We start from the raw sequence: 17544 nt of genomic DNA, 5'->3' as shown, positions 1-17544 counted from the left end.
GGCAGGGCCCGGGGCCTGGTACACGGAGAGAGCTCACTGCCGACCATCATGACCGCCTGCAGATGTGTGTGGCAGGAAGTCTCTTCTGATGGCAGATGTGTTGTAGGGGTGACACTGGCACTGGGAGGCCAGCCCATGGGACTGTGGTCTCCAGCCACAGCCAGAGGACATGACCTCGACCTCCAGGCTCCAGCTCATCAGCCCATTCCTTCTGCACCCTCAAGCTGCCAAGGTCAGGTGCTGGCTGCTGTTCACCTGGGCCTAGGGGGAGATTAGTGAGTGGAAGGATCTTCTGGCAGGGAAGCTGGCCCCGGGGGGAATAGGGAGGGCAGGGGAAGAAGGGGCTGCCATGCTGACCTCTTCCCGGGGGTTGGGGCATCTGGGCCACTACTGACTTAGTGTCAAGGACATTCAGAAAAGGCCATGTCCCTCCCTCTCCCAACTCTTCTCCTCCTCCTCTTTGGCTCCTTTCTTCGTGTCCACACTTTCTTTCACTGAAGCCACTCCTGGGGGTTAGGGGCCCACAGGTGAGTTGTTACTATTGCTGACTCCCTTTGAACCCCCGACTCCCCTCCTGAGAGTCCCCAGCCTCTCCCATCACAGATGAAAGCAGAGCCCACATGCCCATGCCTGCAGGGCTCAGCAGGTGACATTCACGAAGGAAAGCAGGAGGCCGTGGTCAGCGGTGCCAGGATTAAAGGGGCGCTTGCTTCAGCTCTGGCTGGCTGGTGCCCTGTGGTGGATGGGCTCAGGCTTGCCGGAGCTCCTGATCGGTCAAGAGCAACTGGGTATCTGGACATTGTGGGTGAAGGATGCTGATAGGGATCATCCCATGGCCTGAGAACTGTGAGGCAAAACGGAGGACACGGGAGTGTCTGATGAGATGCCGCCCGCCGGGCCCAGATATCCGCCCCCTGCCCCCTGTCCGGGGCTTACTAAGTCACTCCCGAGAGATGGGTACGCCCTCAACAAGTGGACCGACCTCTGCCTCTTGGCTGGAGTCTGGAAGTGCAAGGCCTGAAGACCACCTGAGTGCTGGCCATCCGAGATCCTTCACTCATTCTTTCAATAAAGATTTGAGCTCCAATTCTCTGCTAGGTTTGGAGATACAGTACTGAACAGATGAAAAACGTAGAGAGTACTCTGGAAAGGGCTTGAGATACATCTTCTGGAACTCAGGAGGTGTTTGTGAACGAGGAAATGAGGTCTGTTTCTGCCCTGGAAAATTTCTGATGTGGGAGGCCATGAAGTGGCCTGTGCTGGCTTGAAGGGACAGTGGGGTTGGGGAGGAAGGGCAGTCCTGCCTTCCCTCCTGGTGTTCTAGGCACATGGAGGACCCTGTGGCTGGAGGGGCTCCGAGTGTTGGTGCAGGGAGGGGAGGAGAGGCTGGAACTGTGGGTGGCGGGGCACAGGTGGCTGTGAAGCCAGCACATTAATTTGAGAAGCAGATGGGCTGTGAGCCTCTGGTGTAGACAGAAGCTCCCATCCTCTCTGAGGATCCAGGACAAAGCTCTCATCACCCCCCCCCAAAATTATGCCTGCTGTTACCTGGGGACCCCACATCAAAAACCCCACCCAAATCACCTAGTATGAACTAGAGCAAGAGCGCCTCCCCCCGACCCCATCCGCATCAGGCCAGTGAAGAGACACTTGGCTTTTCTGTTTTCCTTCTCATTCTACCACAGAGGAGCAGCAAAGGTCTAAAAGAGGTCAGGGGAGACCTCCTGCACCTGCAGTTCTAACTGGACTGGACCGAGTCTGAGAGTCAAAGAGATCAGTGGTTATTGGTTGGGCTGTAGATGCGGAGATGAGAAAGGGGGCGTTGGCAGAGGTCAGCTGGATGACAGAAAACACTTTGTGTTTGTACCTTTCATTGAACCAGTTATGCATTACACACGTCAGTCATCCCATTTGTGAGTGAAATACCGTGTTCTCTCTCTGCCAGGCACTCTTCTAAGCATTTGCCTCTAGTAGCTCATTTAAACTTCACAACCACCTTGCAGAGTAGGTGCTGTCATTACCTCCATCGTACAGATGAGGAAGCTGAGGTTAAGTGACTTGCCCAGGGTCACACAGGCTGGTGCCCAGCAGAGTCAAGACTCAAATTTAATAATATGCCGTCATGCCTCTTATTACATTTAATAACATGCGGGCAAGAGCATGTTGGTGGGTGGATCTGGGCCGTGGGCTGCCACTTTGAGGCCTGTAGTTTCAGTGTGTTGGGAAGCTCTGTGGGGGAGAGGTGGAGGGCAGGAGGTGGGTGGAGTACTGAACTGGGCCAGGCCCATGGCCCCTTTAGAATCATGGATTCTCACAGATGGGCAGGATCTTAGAGACAGTCAGGTCGACCTTTAACCCCATTTTACTGATGCGGAAACCCATAGGGGGGCAGGACTTGCCCAGGATCACCATGGCTCAGGCCCTCTGCCTGTCCCCCTCTTCTTCATAGGCTTCTCACTTGAATTTATGTCCTGGGAACCAGGAAGCCTACAGGATGAAATTGAGTTCCTGTGATTCTAATCTGAAGGAGGGGAGGGCAGGACTGTCTTGGAAGCAGAACACCTAGATCCGGGTCCCTTTCTCTTAGGGATGCCTGCCTGCCCCAGGAGTGGGCCATCCTGGATTGGAGAGCAGCCACCATGGTTAGGCTTACCCTGGCCCAGAGGCAGCTGCACAGCAGGATGGTGCTGACCAGGGTGCTGAACCTGGATGGCCCCTTCCTCTAACACTCAGCCTAGCTGAGGGGGGAGGGCCGTGGACGGGAAGGAGACTTCCAGCTTCAGGAATGGGTTTTGCACAGAGATCCGTGCTTCTCCCCTGGAGAGGGTGTGGGGATCTGGGTACAGCAGTTCTACGACAGAGCACTGGCTTGAGAACCAGGCTGACCCAGGTTCCCATCATGGTTCTGCCATCCCTAGAGGGGCAAGCCTAGCACGGCAACCACTGCTGCTAACAGTGTTTACCTTGCGGGTGGCTAGAGTACTACACGAGACTAGGAAAACTGAGTACACCGTGGGCACCAGATAAATGCTTGTTTCTTGCATTGGAGGGCAGCCTTATCCTGAGCCCTCAGCTGTATCCATCCGTATGGCCTCAGTAATAGTAACTGGCACCCACTGAGCTCCAACTATCTGTTTATAAGACACACTATTTGGTAGGACCCTGCAACAATCCTAAAGGTAGAGGTATGGCTGACATTGCAGATAAGGCCACACACCAGCAAAGGGAAGTCTGTGAGTCATACCCATACCTGCCTGATGCTCAGACTCCTGCTTGGCTTTGAGGAAGCCAAGCCTACTGGACCTTTTCAAACCCCCTTTTTCTCATGTAGAGAATGACGACACTACCTCATTATGGTTGTTATGATTTGAAGATACAACGTATGCTATTTTACAAGGGTACATGCATATTTAGACACATACATGAAACACATGTGATTGACCCATGGGGGCAAGGGAATGGAATGGGTACGGAGGCAAAACCTGAAAAACAAAGTGAGGGAGTTCTTGCATACATTAGTCATAGTGTGTCATGAACCAAGAAGACTGGCTGAATCCTTTGCACCTGATAGCCAGGTGAAAGGAAGCGATACAGATATTACACTGGAGCGTCTCAAACTTTTCATGTGCACGTGAATCACCTGGTGAACTTGTTAAAATGCAGATTCTCATTTACTAAGTCTGGGGTGGAACCCGGGATTCTGCATTTCTAACAAGTTCCCGGTGATGCTGCCGGAGCAGCTGGTTTGAGTGGCAAGGGTATAGAGAGTCTTCCCTTTCCTTCTCGGGAGTTCTCAAACTTGCTGGACCATAAGCATCTGAGGAACTCATAAAAAAACAGATTTAAAAGCCCGACCCTAGAAATCCGGATCGAGGTGTGGGTTGTGGCCAGGATGTACTGTGTACTTTGAGCAAGCACCACAGGAGACTGTTAAGCTCAGGCAAGCTGGGAAGTGTGGCTGCGGTAGTCCTCTCTACCCCGGCCCTGGTGCAGCCAGACCCAGGACACGGAGTAGACAGAAGCAAAGAGAAACAGGGCCAGCTCTAGAAGTGGGAAGGAAACAAGGCAAGGAACAGAAAAGATGGGGACACGGGAGCTGCCAGAGGTAGGACAAGTGGTCTATGGCAGGTCACCATAAGATAAAGATTTGGAATCGAACGTTTCTTTTCCTTGTAAGCCACTGGGTAAATGAGAAATTTCAAACCAAGCAAAAGTAGTGCCATGAACTGCACTAGACCTGGAAAGGTCATGAGAACTTCCCTACAGACAAGACCCGTCCTATAGCACATCCTGACCAGAACCTTTCCAAGTCAAACCAACCCCTCTGTAGCTTACCAGCCATGGTCACCCGAAGGTGGCTCCTACCAAAGCCATGCTCTTCTCCCCAGGGGTGACAGGTTCTGGTCTCTGTCTTGCTCAGCCTAGGTCAAATTCTTTTTTTTAAAAACAAACAGAAGACAAAACCATATGAGATACCACTTCGCACCTACTAGGATGGCTCTACACGAGAAGACTAGCAAGTACTGGCGGGGATGTGGAAAAACTAGAACCTTCATGCCCACCGTCAGGGTATGGTGCGGCCAGTTTGGAAAAATCTAGCAGTTCTTCAAAAAGTTAAACTGAATTGCCACACAATCAAGCAATTCCACTCCTAGGTATACACCCAAGAGAAATGAAAACCTAGGTCTACACAAAAACCTGTACACAAATGTCCACAGCAGCATTATTCATAGACAAAAAGCGGAAACAACCCAACAACTGTCCATTAACTGCTAAGTGGATAAAGAAAATGTGGTATAGATCCATACAATGGAGTATTCTTCAGCCGTCAAAAGGAATGCAGTACTTAACACTGGCTACAGCGTGGACATGAATCTTGAAAACGTGAAGTGGAAGAAGCCAGACACAGAAGGCCACATGTTGTGTGATTCTACTTAGGAGAACTGTCCAGAACAGGCAAATCCTTAGAGAGAAAACAGACTAGTGGTTGGAGGGGGGCCGGGGCGGGGGTAACTGTTAATAGGTTACGGGGGTTTCTTTTTGAGGTGGTAAAAAATGTTCGGGAATTCGATGTGGTGATGGATGCACTACACTGTGAATATGCTAAAAACCACGGAATCGCACACTTTAAAAGGGTAAACTTTATGGGTATGTGAAGTATATCTCAATAAAGCTGTTATTTAAAAAAAAAAAAAGTAACAGGTATTGAGTGCTGATTTTATTGTTAGGCTTCCACCTTTCGAGTTCCACAAGACATACCCGCAACCATTCCCGCTGGCTGCCTGGGGACTGCTCACGGCTGGAAGGAGGGAAGTGGCAGCATGATGTGGAAGCTGCTGAAGGCCCTGTTCACCTCCCCCCACACAACTAAGACATTGTCTGTGTTCCTCAGTGTCCTTGATACAAGAAGACCCGTGCAAAAAATGGCTGATTCTGCAGATGAAAGTCATGAAGTTTCTGTTCTCAGAAAACAGAATTATGTCTAAGACCATCCTTTCAACCTTTGCTACTAGAAAACCTACGTGGCAAATCTATTGTTCCAATCATCTTTTCCTCAAAACATGGTTCTAAAAGTGATCCACTTTCCCTGCTTGTCTGATGGTTTCTAGTGTGATGTTTCTTTAAATGCTTCCTTTCATAATAAAGGATGCTCCTGTGACCAAAGTGCCCCAAGTCCTTTCCGTAGCAGGTATGAACCAATTCCAAAACAAAAACATTCCACCCATTCGCAGGCCCCTGAGGAAGAAGACTATGACTGGTGATTGCATTCGTAGCTCTGCCCAATCTCTGAGTCTCTCTCCAGAGCAGAAATGTTCTCAAGGCTGTGAGGTGGTCTTCTACTAAATCAGTGCTTGAGATGGGGTCTGCCAGAAATGCCCGGGGAGCCTGCTCATGCTAGCCTCCCCCACCCAGGCCCCAGTTTAGTGTACCCCTAACCCACACTCAGACAGGCAGTCCCAGGCTATAGCATATTAGCACACACCTTAGGAAGGCTCTGGTAGCCTACCCTCTGCCCATAAATAGTATGCCCTAATACAGGGAAAGAACCCAAGGAGCTGAGAAGTAAAATGACCCACCCATGGATGAAATGCTAGTTGTGGAGGGAAAGGGACTAGTGCCTTGATCTCTTGCCTCTGAGCCTGGTGCTCTATTGTGCTCTTTCCACTCCAGCACAGGGGTTCATCACTGACCACGTCTGTCAGGCCTCGGGCTGAAAAGGATCCGGAGAACACCAGAGGTCAGGCGGGCCTGGACAAAGGCCACAGGCTTCTAGAGGCTGGGGCTCCCTGGGGGTGAAAGTCCCTCCTGAGTGCTTTCTTGCTTCACTAGCTCCTCCATCCACCCCAGCCACTGGTGTCCAGAGGCTGGGCTCCCTGCTCCTGCCAGAGTTCAATACCATACCCAGATGGAGCCCACGTTCCTCGGCTCTTCTTGTCCGGGCCCCGAGGGGCACTGAGTTACTCTGTAGGTAAGTGCCATACAGAGCCTCGAAACTTCATTCCTTCCTTTGCCCCCGTTTCTGGAGGTGGCTACACACAGAAGCAGACACCAGAATGTTTTAGAGTAGGAAGGGCCCCTCAGATTTAAAAGGCAACAAGAAAGCCCTGGGAGGGGAAAGCCCTTCAGGTCAGCTCAGTAAGTCAGTGGCAGAAATGAGATCAGCCTTCAGGTCTGTTTATTCTTCTGCTTAGAGGCTGCCATCGTCCAGGCACAGACGGACCGGAGGATGTGCGCACAGGCGGGACTGGAGGATGCTGCCCTTCTCAGAATGACGCAGGCTTTCTGCAGTGTGCCTGCCCTTGTGAAAGTCATCCTTGTGGCCCTATGGGGTTTCCAGCCCCTCACTTTCAGCCTTGCAACCACACTGGGACCCACCTTAGTGATGTCAGGAGCAAGAAAGCAATTTATGACGGGAAGGGGCCTAAGAAGCAAGAACAGGCCGTGGGTAGAAGAGTCATTTAGCCCCAAAAAGATTTAAACCCTCGAGTCTCAGAAATGGAAGGAGCTGGGCAGTAAAGAACAGTGGGAGACTGGCAACATGATTTTTGTATTGACATTTGGTTCTTATAATAACATCCAAAATGCGTTCTGTTCTTATAGTGCTGCAGCTGGGACAGCATCGGGCCGGGGGGAGATGTTGCCGGAGTCTCCCTTGAGAAGTGTGGGGGAGCTGGTGGGGAGAAAGACACAATGATGTCTCTTTGGGACCTATATGCAGCCAGGTGGAGAGCTGCAGCAGGTGCCTTGGCTCTGACAGGGGGTGGGGAGGCGATCTCAGCCGGCCCGCAAACACATGGGCAGGGTCCCTTGCCCCCAGCCCGCAAGAACACGGTTGCTGATGGGGCCAGCGGCGGCAGCTCCAGGACAGTGGAGGGAAGGCTGGGCTGTTACATTCTTGAGGCCTTCACAGGTACATGTCATCGAAGCCCGGCGGGGGCAGATGGTCTGGGTTAGGTCTGGAATGGAAAGAGGGGCTGGTGAGTTGGGAGTGATGGAGGGGCCAGCGCACACAGGCAGATGGGCCCTGAGGGCAGAGGGAGCCTGTCCTCCAGAACGATGCGGTACTTTGTGGGGCTGAAGAGCATGTGCTCTACAGCCATGGCTTGAATCCTGATTCTCCCACCTTGGAGAAGTTAATTCATCTTTCAGGGCCTTGATTTCTATAGGATGTGAAGGGTAATATGCACCCAGGAGTGTTGCTATTAGGATCCAGCGAGTCCCCGACACAGACTAAACTTCAGTAAGTGTGAGAAGCTCTTCCTCCTCTGAGTGCTCCCTAACGGGGGGCTGGAGGAAGGGGGGCACCGAGGAATGGGGAGCTCCAGGGAGGCATCAGGCAGGGGCCCGGAGGAGGCCCCACTCCCTTGGCAGTGGCGGAGGGAGCCAGCAGCACCTCTGCACCTGCAGTCAGACCCCTCGTTCCTGCAACGCTGGGTGGAGCTGCCATCAGGCCCTACTTCCCAGCATGCCTGCATGAGTACCTACCCAGATGGGCTGGTCCCAATGGGTCCAAAGGGGTCAAAGCGTGCTCCTGGGGGCACAGCGCCTGGAGGAAGACGGTTTGGGAGGCCCGAGGATGGGTCAATGAGTGCTCTTGGGAAGCCAGACCTCAGGGGGTCCACAATCATGCCACCTCTCCGACACCTGAAGCAAGAAGAAAAGATGGGTGAGCAGGCATGGCAAGGAGCTGCTGGAGAAGAGGCGAAGGAGGGGAGAGCGGACTACGAATGCCCGGGCTAGCTACTGTGGACAGCTCAAGCAGACACAGGTGGATGGTTGTCTGAGCGCCAGCAGAAATGGGCAAGAACAAGAACACCAAGAGCACGCGGCCTGGCCCTTTAGCTCTCCAGGCTCCCTGAACCCACAAAACGGAGATTCCTGCCATGTCCTACATCCAGGGGGGACAATTTGATCAAGAACAGGTGCCAGAATGCCAAGGTCCATGAAGAACCATCGCAAGGCTCCGCAGGGCACTACTTTAGGTCTACGGACTAGCAGTAGCATTGAGACAATTCACAATGCTGGCTTTCTTGCGGTTTCCTTAGAGGGCCTCAGGGTGATCTGTGACCCCCCCCCACCAGGGCCAGCGGGTGACAGAGGAGCTGCCTGCCTGGCTTGCTCAGCCCTCCCCCACAGCAGAGCTCGCCGCAGGGCTCCAGGCACGGCAGAGTGGAACAGTGGGGGGACTTCGCAGCCTCTCAGCCACGGCGGCCTCCGTCACCCCAAAGGAAGACTGACAGAAAGCTCTAAGATTAGAAGATGAGTGGGGGCTGAAAAGTCACAAGAGTAGGCTGTGTTGCTGACCCCTCCCCAGCAGTACTCACCCAAAGGGGTCCAGGTCCTCTCCCCCGACAGCAAACGGGCCCAGGGGATCACACCTGAAACAAACAAGGGGCAATTAGCACAAGTCCCAGAGCAGTCGGGCGCCTGGGTTCCCAGGGGCTTGAACCCGACGCCTGTGGGGTCACAACTCCACTCCCAGGCAGGGGAGAGCCCCGCCTGAGACCATAACACAAGGGCTACTTCAAAGTGGTCTTCAGCACAGACTAACGCTGATAATGTTACAGGGGCAATACTGAAAAGAGCTGACCACAAAGCAAACCCAAGGAGGATCCCAATACTGTCAAAAGTACAAATATTAACCATGGTATCCTCCAGATAAAATTTTATTTATTTACATTTTTCTCAAGTTCCTAAACTTCGTGTAAAGAACCAAGAACTTTTAGATCAGAAAATATCCGAACACTAAAACCAGAACGCCAAGACCAAGATTTAAAAGCTTCCAGGCTGGAGTGAGATGGGTGCCCACACACAGCTAGAACAGGGCTCTGCAGCCGTTTTCCATGACGGCCTCTGCAGAGGCCACTTCATTCCCACAGACACCACTGTTTACGCACTGCAGCCCACTGGGGGGCCACAAATGACTGTCACCTCGAAGAGTGTTCCACCCCAACACCAAGAGCCCATTTTTACTCTCACTGGGAATTCACAAGCTAGAAGCATGAAGCGAGGGCGTGCTTTCTGGAGAGCAATTCTATACTGTCTAACATACATACCATAACGTGCGTCTTTCAGAAGTCTTAGATGCTTTGACCCAATAGTTTCATATCTAAGTATTCATCTTAAAGAACAACACATCATTCAAATTAAAATAGCACCACAGAGACTTTAATCAAGGGAACTGGAGTTGGCCTAAATAGGGACCAGTTAGGCACGTTATGGTATATCCCTAAATGCAATTATGGAGACAATGTTCTTAGAGAGTTTCAAACTGAGATGAAATGATGCTTATGCTCCAGTGTTAACTGTGGGGGAAAAGGACAGCCTAGGAATAGCCCAGGAAATCAATGGTGAGAAATGCGTGTGTGGGTGTGTATATATAAATAAAACTATAAAGAAGCACACTGAAAATGTAAACAGTGGTAACTTACTCCTGAAATGATTTTCTTTATACTTTCCTGCTTTTTTTCTATAAAGGATATGGATATAATAGAACAAAAAACACTTAGAATTTGCAAAAGCGTGCTTTAGAGTCTGCCTGGAGTCCTAGCGAGCGATACGAACCTGGCAGTTCTGAGGGTGGGGGTGGGGTGGGGTGTTCCTGCCAGACCTCCGGAGCTAAACAGCAGCTAAAATATGCTTACAGGTAAGGAGCCATTAATTAAAGAACTGGGAAAAAAATCCAAAAGGTGTTTCTTCAGCCAGTTCTAGCTAATATGCTGGAAAGGATACTGTGATTTAGGTAGATGTGGCTAGGTTTCCAAGGGAAGGAATTTTTCCTGACCTAGATGACTGTTCCCAAGTCATGGTTCATGGAGCTGGTGGTGGAAGTTTCTGGTGACCTGTGTTATCATCCTGCCACCCCGATACCCCAGGTGTGCTGGAGAGTTGCGAACATCTCACTTACTATCCCCGTGACCTGCCCTAGAAGGAGCTTCTAATGGCTATAAGAATGCCTGGGAGAACAGAGCCGTATTGCTCCTGAAACACGCAGCCTTCTCTCTTTCTCTCTCCTGGGCCACAGAGCGTGGGGCAGGGAGAACAATGGAGGCTGGAAAGGCAGCTGCCGGGCCCACCCTGACCACTGGGTACTTGAAATTGTCACAGCATATCCTTTGACTCAACACTTAACACCCCCTCACTGTAACACACGCACACTTCTGTGAACTCGTTAAGTGCACGCTCAGAACCCACATTAAAATAGTCTCAGTCCAGAATGTTGAATGAGGCAGGCTACAGGGATTTAAAAGAAAGGTAATTTTTGTATATGGTCTCTGGAATCAAGCCCCTACTACTTCATCTGGTAATCAACCGAAGGAGAGTGTTACACACTAATGCTGTAGGCGAAAGAGCCTGGCTGGGCCCATGGGATCATATGTCCCAGCTCCAGTGGGGGCCCCTCTAGGGAATGTGAGGGTGGTCCTGACCACACACAATTTCTTCCTTCTGTGCTCCCCTCTCCTCTTAGATAAAAACACTCACTCCTCATTTCAGGTCAGGTTTTGCTACTGAACAAGGTTTGGCACCAGTCTTATGGAAAAAAACCCCTTGGTTTCCAGAGCTCTTTTGAAATCAGAATTGCATATAAAAGATTATGGGCCCAGAAAAGTAAAAATTCTCCTCCTCACCTCTGTTCCCCAGCCTCCTAGGTCTTCTATAGATGACTAAGATATCAGTTTCTCATATGTCCTTTCAAAGATACTCTGCATATAGAGTGAGCAAATATGCATTTCTCCTACTTTTTTAACAGATGGATGTACTGAGCTCCTTATATACATCATCTCATTTTGTCTTTACAGCAGCCCTCTGAATACATCATTTTTATTCTTATTTTACAGATGAGGAAACTGAAGCTCAGCGAAGCAAGGCTTCTTATAGGCCACAAAAGTAGTAAGTGGCCAATACAATATTCATCCCAGGTCTGCCCAACTTCAAAACCTGGGACCATTTACATTTAATGTGATTTTATGTGAGATGTTTAGATTTATATCTATTATTTATTATTTGTTTTCCAACTGTTCCCTCTGTTTTTTCATTCTTCTGTTTCCTTTTTTTTTTTTTTTTTTTAATTTTAGGGTCTCTGACTAGATCTCTTTGTAGAGTTTTTTCCCAAGTGGTTGCTCCAAGGATTGAATATACATACTTAACTTCTTCAGTCTACTTAGAAACAGTATTTTACCATTTCAAGTAGAAGGCCGAGACTGTACCAGCATATATAGGTCCATTATTCTCCTCCCTTTATTCTAGAGTTGATCTGCGTTACACCAACATACACTGAAATGCTGTGATTTTTGCTTTCGACTGTAACATATTTTGGGGAATTCAAGAGGAGAGCAGTCAATTATATTTACCCAGACATTTACCTTTTCTATTGCTCTTCTTTCATTCCTGATGTTCCAAGTCTCCATCTGGTATCATTTGCCTTCTGTCTGAAGAACTTCCTTTAGCAATTCCTTTTGAGAAGAGCTGTTGAAGAATTCTCTTAGTTTCCTTTCGCTAAGAATATCTTAATATCCTTCATAAATAAAGCAAAATATTTGCTGGATCCGGAATTCTGGGTTAACAATTCTTTTTTCTCCACACTTTTTTCTCCAAGAATATGGATCTACTTCTTCCTGGTGTCCATGATTTCTGATGAGAAATCGACATTCAAGTTCTTATTCTTCTGTAAGCCAAGTCATTGTTTTTTCCTAGTTGCTTTCACGATTTTTTCTTGATCTTTAGTTTTAAGCAGTTTGATTACATGTCCACGCATGGACTTCCTTGGGGTTTATCCTATTTAGGGTTTGCTGAGTTTTTTGAATTTGTGGGTTTATGTCTTTTGCCCGATCTGGGAAGTTTTCAGGCATTATTTTCTTCAAATAATTCTTCTGTACTGTACTCTTTCTCTTCTTCTGAGACTCTGATCACCCCAATGTTAGACCTTTTATAATTTGCCCACAAACCCCTGAAACTTCATTTTTAAACTTTTTTTTCCCTCTGTCTTGAGACAGGATAGTTTCTAGTGTTCTATCTTCAAGTTCACTCTTCCTTCTGTTATTTAACCATTCTGATGATACTCATTCATCCAGTGAGGTTATTTTGATTATTTTATTTTTCAATTCTAAAATTTCCATTTGGTTCTTCTTTATAGCTTCTTATCTCTTTGCTGAGACTTATTATTCCCCTCATTTCAAGACTGTTTGCCCTCACTTCTTGGAGCATTTTTATAATAGCTGCTTTATATCTTTGCCAGATAATTCCAACATCTGTGTCATCTCGGTGCTGGCATCTGTTGTCTTTTTGTGAGTTGAGATTTTCTTGGTTCTCTGCATGCCCAGTAATTTAGGATTGTATCCTGCAAAGTCTGAACATTTGTTATGAAGCTCTGGGGGAATCCTGCTATTTTCGTTTTAGAAGGCAATCAACATAGCTGGGTTCAGGATCCAAATTCTGGTTTCAATGTCAGTTCTGTTTTCAAAGCCTTTTGCAGTGCTCTTCAGTTCTGTACCACATATGTGCTGCACTGTCTGAACCACCTCGGCAATTCTACTCAAACTGTAACGTGCAGATGAATCAATGCAGGATCTTGCTAAAGTACAGATTTTAATACAGAAGACCAAGAATGGGACTTGAGATTCTGCATTTTTCACAAGTTCTCAAGTGACCTGATTTTGCTTGTCTGGGGAACACAAATGGCTAGGCCTGTCAAAGTACAAGTTCAGGTGGGAAATTTTGGTGGTTTGGGATTATTTACTTTGTTCTGCTAAGTGTGGAAACCTAGGACCGGGGACATGGGGATGCTGAGAAGTGTAGACAAAAGTGTGTATACACGGTCATGTGGAGCACCAGTTACAGTGCTCTGAGCAAGTGGGACACTAACCCTTTCCTTTTCCCCACCCTGAGGATATCCTCTGAGTTCAAGGGTGAACTGGGAACTGAGAATGGCTGGGAAGTATTGCATTTAGGCTAGGTGAACAAAGATTTTTAAAAGAAAAAAAAGAAAAAGATATGCATAAATTATACTAACAAATTTTAAGAAAAATGTCACCATAAACACAATGATTCTTTTTGCTATTCTTTTCTAGTCTTCTTTCATAAACATGCTTTTATAAAATTATATTATAATTTTAGATCCCACTGTTTTCCTCCACTTATGTCCTGTATTTCCCAAGTTGTCTGTCTTTGCTTTGACATTTTTAATGACAAAGTAATACTCATTCAAGTGAAGCAAATTTTTAACATTTCATCTTTGACTGCAGGTACTGGTATTGCTTCTGGTCTGTGCAACTATAAATAATGGTGCAATGAATAATTTTTGTGCACATGTATTTTTTCCTGTCAGAAATCAGTAACTGTTATCCTCTGCTTGTCCCACCACTGCATGATGGGAGCAAATCTGTTTCTCTGGTCAAAAGTCCTATATAGGAGTTGTGTTCAGGAGCTTCAACTGCATCTGACTTAGACCATTTAGAAGGTGAGATTGGGTCCTGCTAGCCGAGGAGATTCAGGTAAGATTTGACACTGAGCTGATACAGTAATGGGTAAGACTCTTAAGAACCTTAGGGGAGGGGAAGATGTATTTTGCATTTGGGAGGCCAGAGGGTAGACTGTGGTAGGTAACATTTCTTGAAATGGCCCTGCTCAGAATTCCATGCTACCTAATCCCCAGAACCTGTGTATGTGATGAAAAATCACTCTTGTGATGGTTTTATGTAATAAGGCACAGCTGACTTCACAAAGGGGAGATGATCTGAATGGGCTAATCTACTCACATGAGACCTTAAAAAGTAGAAAACCTTCTCTAGTTGGCAGCAGAAGAGAAGGTGGAAGGGGAGAGTCAAAGCATGAGAAGGGCTTGACAAACTATTGCTGGCTTTGAAGATGGAGGAGGCCACGTGAGAAGAGATGTCGCAGGTCTTCAGGAGCTGAGAGAGAGGCCCTAGGCCAACAGCCAATGAGGAAAGGAGACCTCAAGTCATACAAAGACAAAGAACTGAATTTGGGTTCAATTAGTTTACAAATGTTATGGGGATGATGCTTTTCTAAATAATTTGAAAGGAAATGGAGACTAATTCCAGCAATATGGCAAGGATAGGGAAACATCAAAATATAGTGGGAATGCCAAGTAGTACAACTGTTCAGGACAACTGGGCGACATCAAAATCTTAAAAACAGGCTTAGTCCTTAATGGAGTAATTCTACTTTCAGCAATGTATGCTGAGGAAATATTCAGAGATGTGCTCTAAGTTTGAAAGGATGTTCCCTGAGGTGTTAGCTGTGGTAGCCCCAAATTAGAAATGACTTTGGCTAAAAAACCCCATGTGCATCATCCTTGATTTGTCTCTCCTTTGTTAAGCCAACCCATCAGCAAGTCCTGTCAGGTATACTTCCAAATATACCCAAGATCATCTGCTCTGTCTGCCAGTCACTACCTACCACCACTGTTTCTTGCCTGGGTGCCTGTGTCAGCTCCTGACCTGGTCTGTTTCTACTCTTGTCCCTTTATGATCCATTCTCTACAAAGGAGCCAGAGAGATTCAAAAATAAAATGTAAACATATGAAGTCCCTCCTTTGTTAAACACACCCAGGGGTTCCTACTGCTTCTGATCTTGCCCCCAAGGCTCCGCATGCCCTGGCCCAGGCTTACCCCTACAGTGTCATCACCCATCTCTCTACCCCAGCAGTTTACTGAGCTCCATCACACTACTTTCTCTTTGTTCTCGGAACAATCTAAGTCAAGATTGTTTCTTTCAAAATGACTGCTGACACGTGTGTTACAAGGAGGAAATACTAAGGGCTGAATCCCGCTCCGGTGTTCATGAGCTGTGTTGGTTTGGGTAAGGTAATGAGCCTCTCTGTGCCTCCGTTTTCTTTTCTATAAAATGGAGATAACAATAGCACCTACCTCATTCTCATTACGAGGAATAAGAGATTACAATTTACACTTAATGTAACTGCTTGGCACACACTAAGGGCTTCCTAAATATTAATAGTTGTCAGAACCTAACTGGGATTCCTCAAAAGAAAAGTCAGGGGTTCAAGGGGTCCCAACCAGACTACTTTCTACCCCAAATGTTCTGAGGGTTCCCATTACCCAGGATCAAATCTAGCTCCTTAGCACACAGCGCCCCTCGTGATGTGCTCCTTACATTCCCCTATTCCTTCCATATGCCAGTACAGGTGACATATAATGCCCCCGTTCCCTCCCTTGTCGCCCCAACACACACACACACACACACACGAGATGATTTCACAGCCTCATTTATACCCACTGTCCCCTCAGCCATACATGCCAATTACTCCCAATACCACACAATTTTTATTAGTCCTTAAAACTTAGCCCATCAGGTATTATCTCTGTGAGGCCTTTCCTTCTATCTTGTACCACTCAATCTTTCAGAATAATCACCCTTCTCTGTGCTTTAGCAGACCTCAGAAATACATCATTGTTTTTAAAAGACTTATGATCTGGAATGAATAGGGCCATCAGCCTGGATCGACTGTGAACTCCTTGAAGGCTGAGTCCATACCTCGTCATGTATTCCCAGTGCCCAGTACAGTGCCTGACATACAAGCAACACTTAGACCTACTTGGGAATAACAGATTGTGAGAAGGTCAAAGTAAAGGTTTTAGAGTTAGACCCAAGTTCAAATTCTGGCTTCACCACCTAACCGCTGTGTAATTTAGGGCAGGTCCTGAAATCCCTAAGCCCTAGCTTTCTCTCCTGTGAAATGTGACAACACTATCTATTTCTCAAGGTTGTTTTAAGTATCAAATGAGAATGTTTACAAAAGTGTAACACCTGGTACATAACGAAGAGTTCAATAAGTGGTATCCAATATTCTATTATTATATCACAATTTCCGCTTTATACTGGTTGTGATCAAGTTACTTATTATAGATGAACCTCAGTTTCCTTTCTTGTAATGGGGCTAGCCCTTATCAATCTCATGGGGTTGAGAGGATTAAATAAGAACATATGAAGGCCTAGCTTGTTGCTTGGAATAGCTGACACTCAACAAACAGAGGCTGTATAATTATTATTGAACTAACTTGGCCATCCATGGAAAAAACCGAAGAGATCTATTTGGCTCCAAGAGGAAAAGCAATGAGGGCAAATTTTAAGAACAGGGAATAATAGCTTCATGATTAATAATTTAATGAAATTAAATGAAAATTTAATTATTAAGGTGACATAGGTAGAGGATAATTCTTTTCAAAATATGGTGCTGATATCAATATAGTAAAGTATCAACCTATCTTGTACGACACATAAAAATTAATTTCAAATGGGTTACAGATCTAAATATAAAAGGTAAAACAGCAAAGCTTTTAGAAGAAAATATATAAGAAATTCTCCATGACCTTAGGGTAGGGCAAAGATTTCTCAACAGATCAAAAAAACACCAAACATAAAGAGAAAGCATTGATAAGCTAGATGACATACAAATTAAGAACATTTTAATTTAAAAAAACACCACTGACAGAGTGAAAAGGCAAACTACAGAGGGAAAATATTTGTAATACATTTATCTGACAAAGGACCTAAATCCAGAATACATAAACAATGCCTGCAAATCATAAAAAGACAACGAAAGAGAAAATGGGCAAGAGATTTGAAAGACTCGTCAACAAAAGGGGATATCTAAAAGGGCTCGTAAACATTTTTAAAAAAGAAAAAGAAAGGATGCAAAATGTCCTCCATAGAATCCTGGAGGTCCCCTGAAACTCGTTTCAGGAGGTCCATGAGATCAAAGCTATTTCATCTTAGAAGCTATGTCCTTTTTTTCACTGTGTTGAATTTGCACTGATGGTACAAAAGCAGTGGTGAGCAAAACCACTGAAGCCTTAGCATGAATCCAAGCAGTGGCCCTGAACTAGCTGTCAGTGTGCCCTCCCTCGCCAGCCACGCGCTACGCACATCTAGTGTCACTTGAGAATGTCCTTGATAAAGTAGCAAAAAATTACCAAGTGCTCTAAAACTGCCATCTTTGAACACACCTCTTTTTCACTATTCTATGTGATGAACTGGGAAACAGGCATAAAGCGCTTCTGCCGC

The 17544-nt window shown here is 46.9% G+C and overlaps 1 protein-coding gene across 2 annotated transcripts in view; it reads right to left on the bottom strand.

The window, feature by feature from the left end:
* Nucleotides 1-7029: 7029 nt before the first annotated feature.
* PSMF1 (proteasome inhibitor subunit 1) overlaps nt 7030-17544 on the bottom strand; it is a 42119-nt gene continuing 31604 nt past the window's right edge. For both annotated transcript variants that reach the window (XM_073880615.1, XM_025876014.2), the window contains exons 6-8: nt 8826-8879; nt 7987-8145; nt 7030-7457 (exon numbers count right to left, since the gene is read on the bottom strand). In XM_073880615.1, coding sequence (XP_073736716.1) covers nt 7406-7457; nt 7987-8145; nt 8826-8879 — 265 coding nt within the window. In that variant the 3' untranslated portion in view covers nt 7030-7405. The remainder of the gene's footprint in view (nt 7458-7986; nt 8146-8825; nt 8880-17544) is intronic.

Source organism: Callorhinus ursinus, unplaced genomic scaffold (assembly GCF_003265705.2).
Source record: "Callorhinus ursinus isolate GAN/ISIS: 27379988/994484 unplaced genomic scaffold, GSC_fseal_2.0 scaffold38, whole genome shotgun sequence".
Taxonomy (NCBI): Eukaryota; Metazoa; Chordata; class Mammalia; order Carnivora; family Otariidae; genus Callorhinus; species Callorhinus ursinus.
Note: the sequence above shows the minus strand (reverse complement) of the source record. Positions and strands in the feature narration are given on the sequence as shown.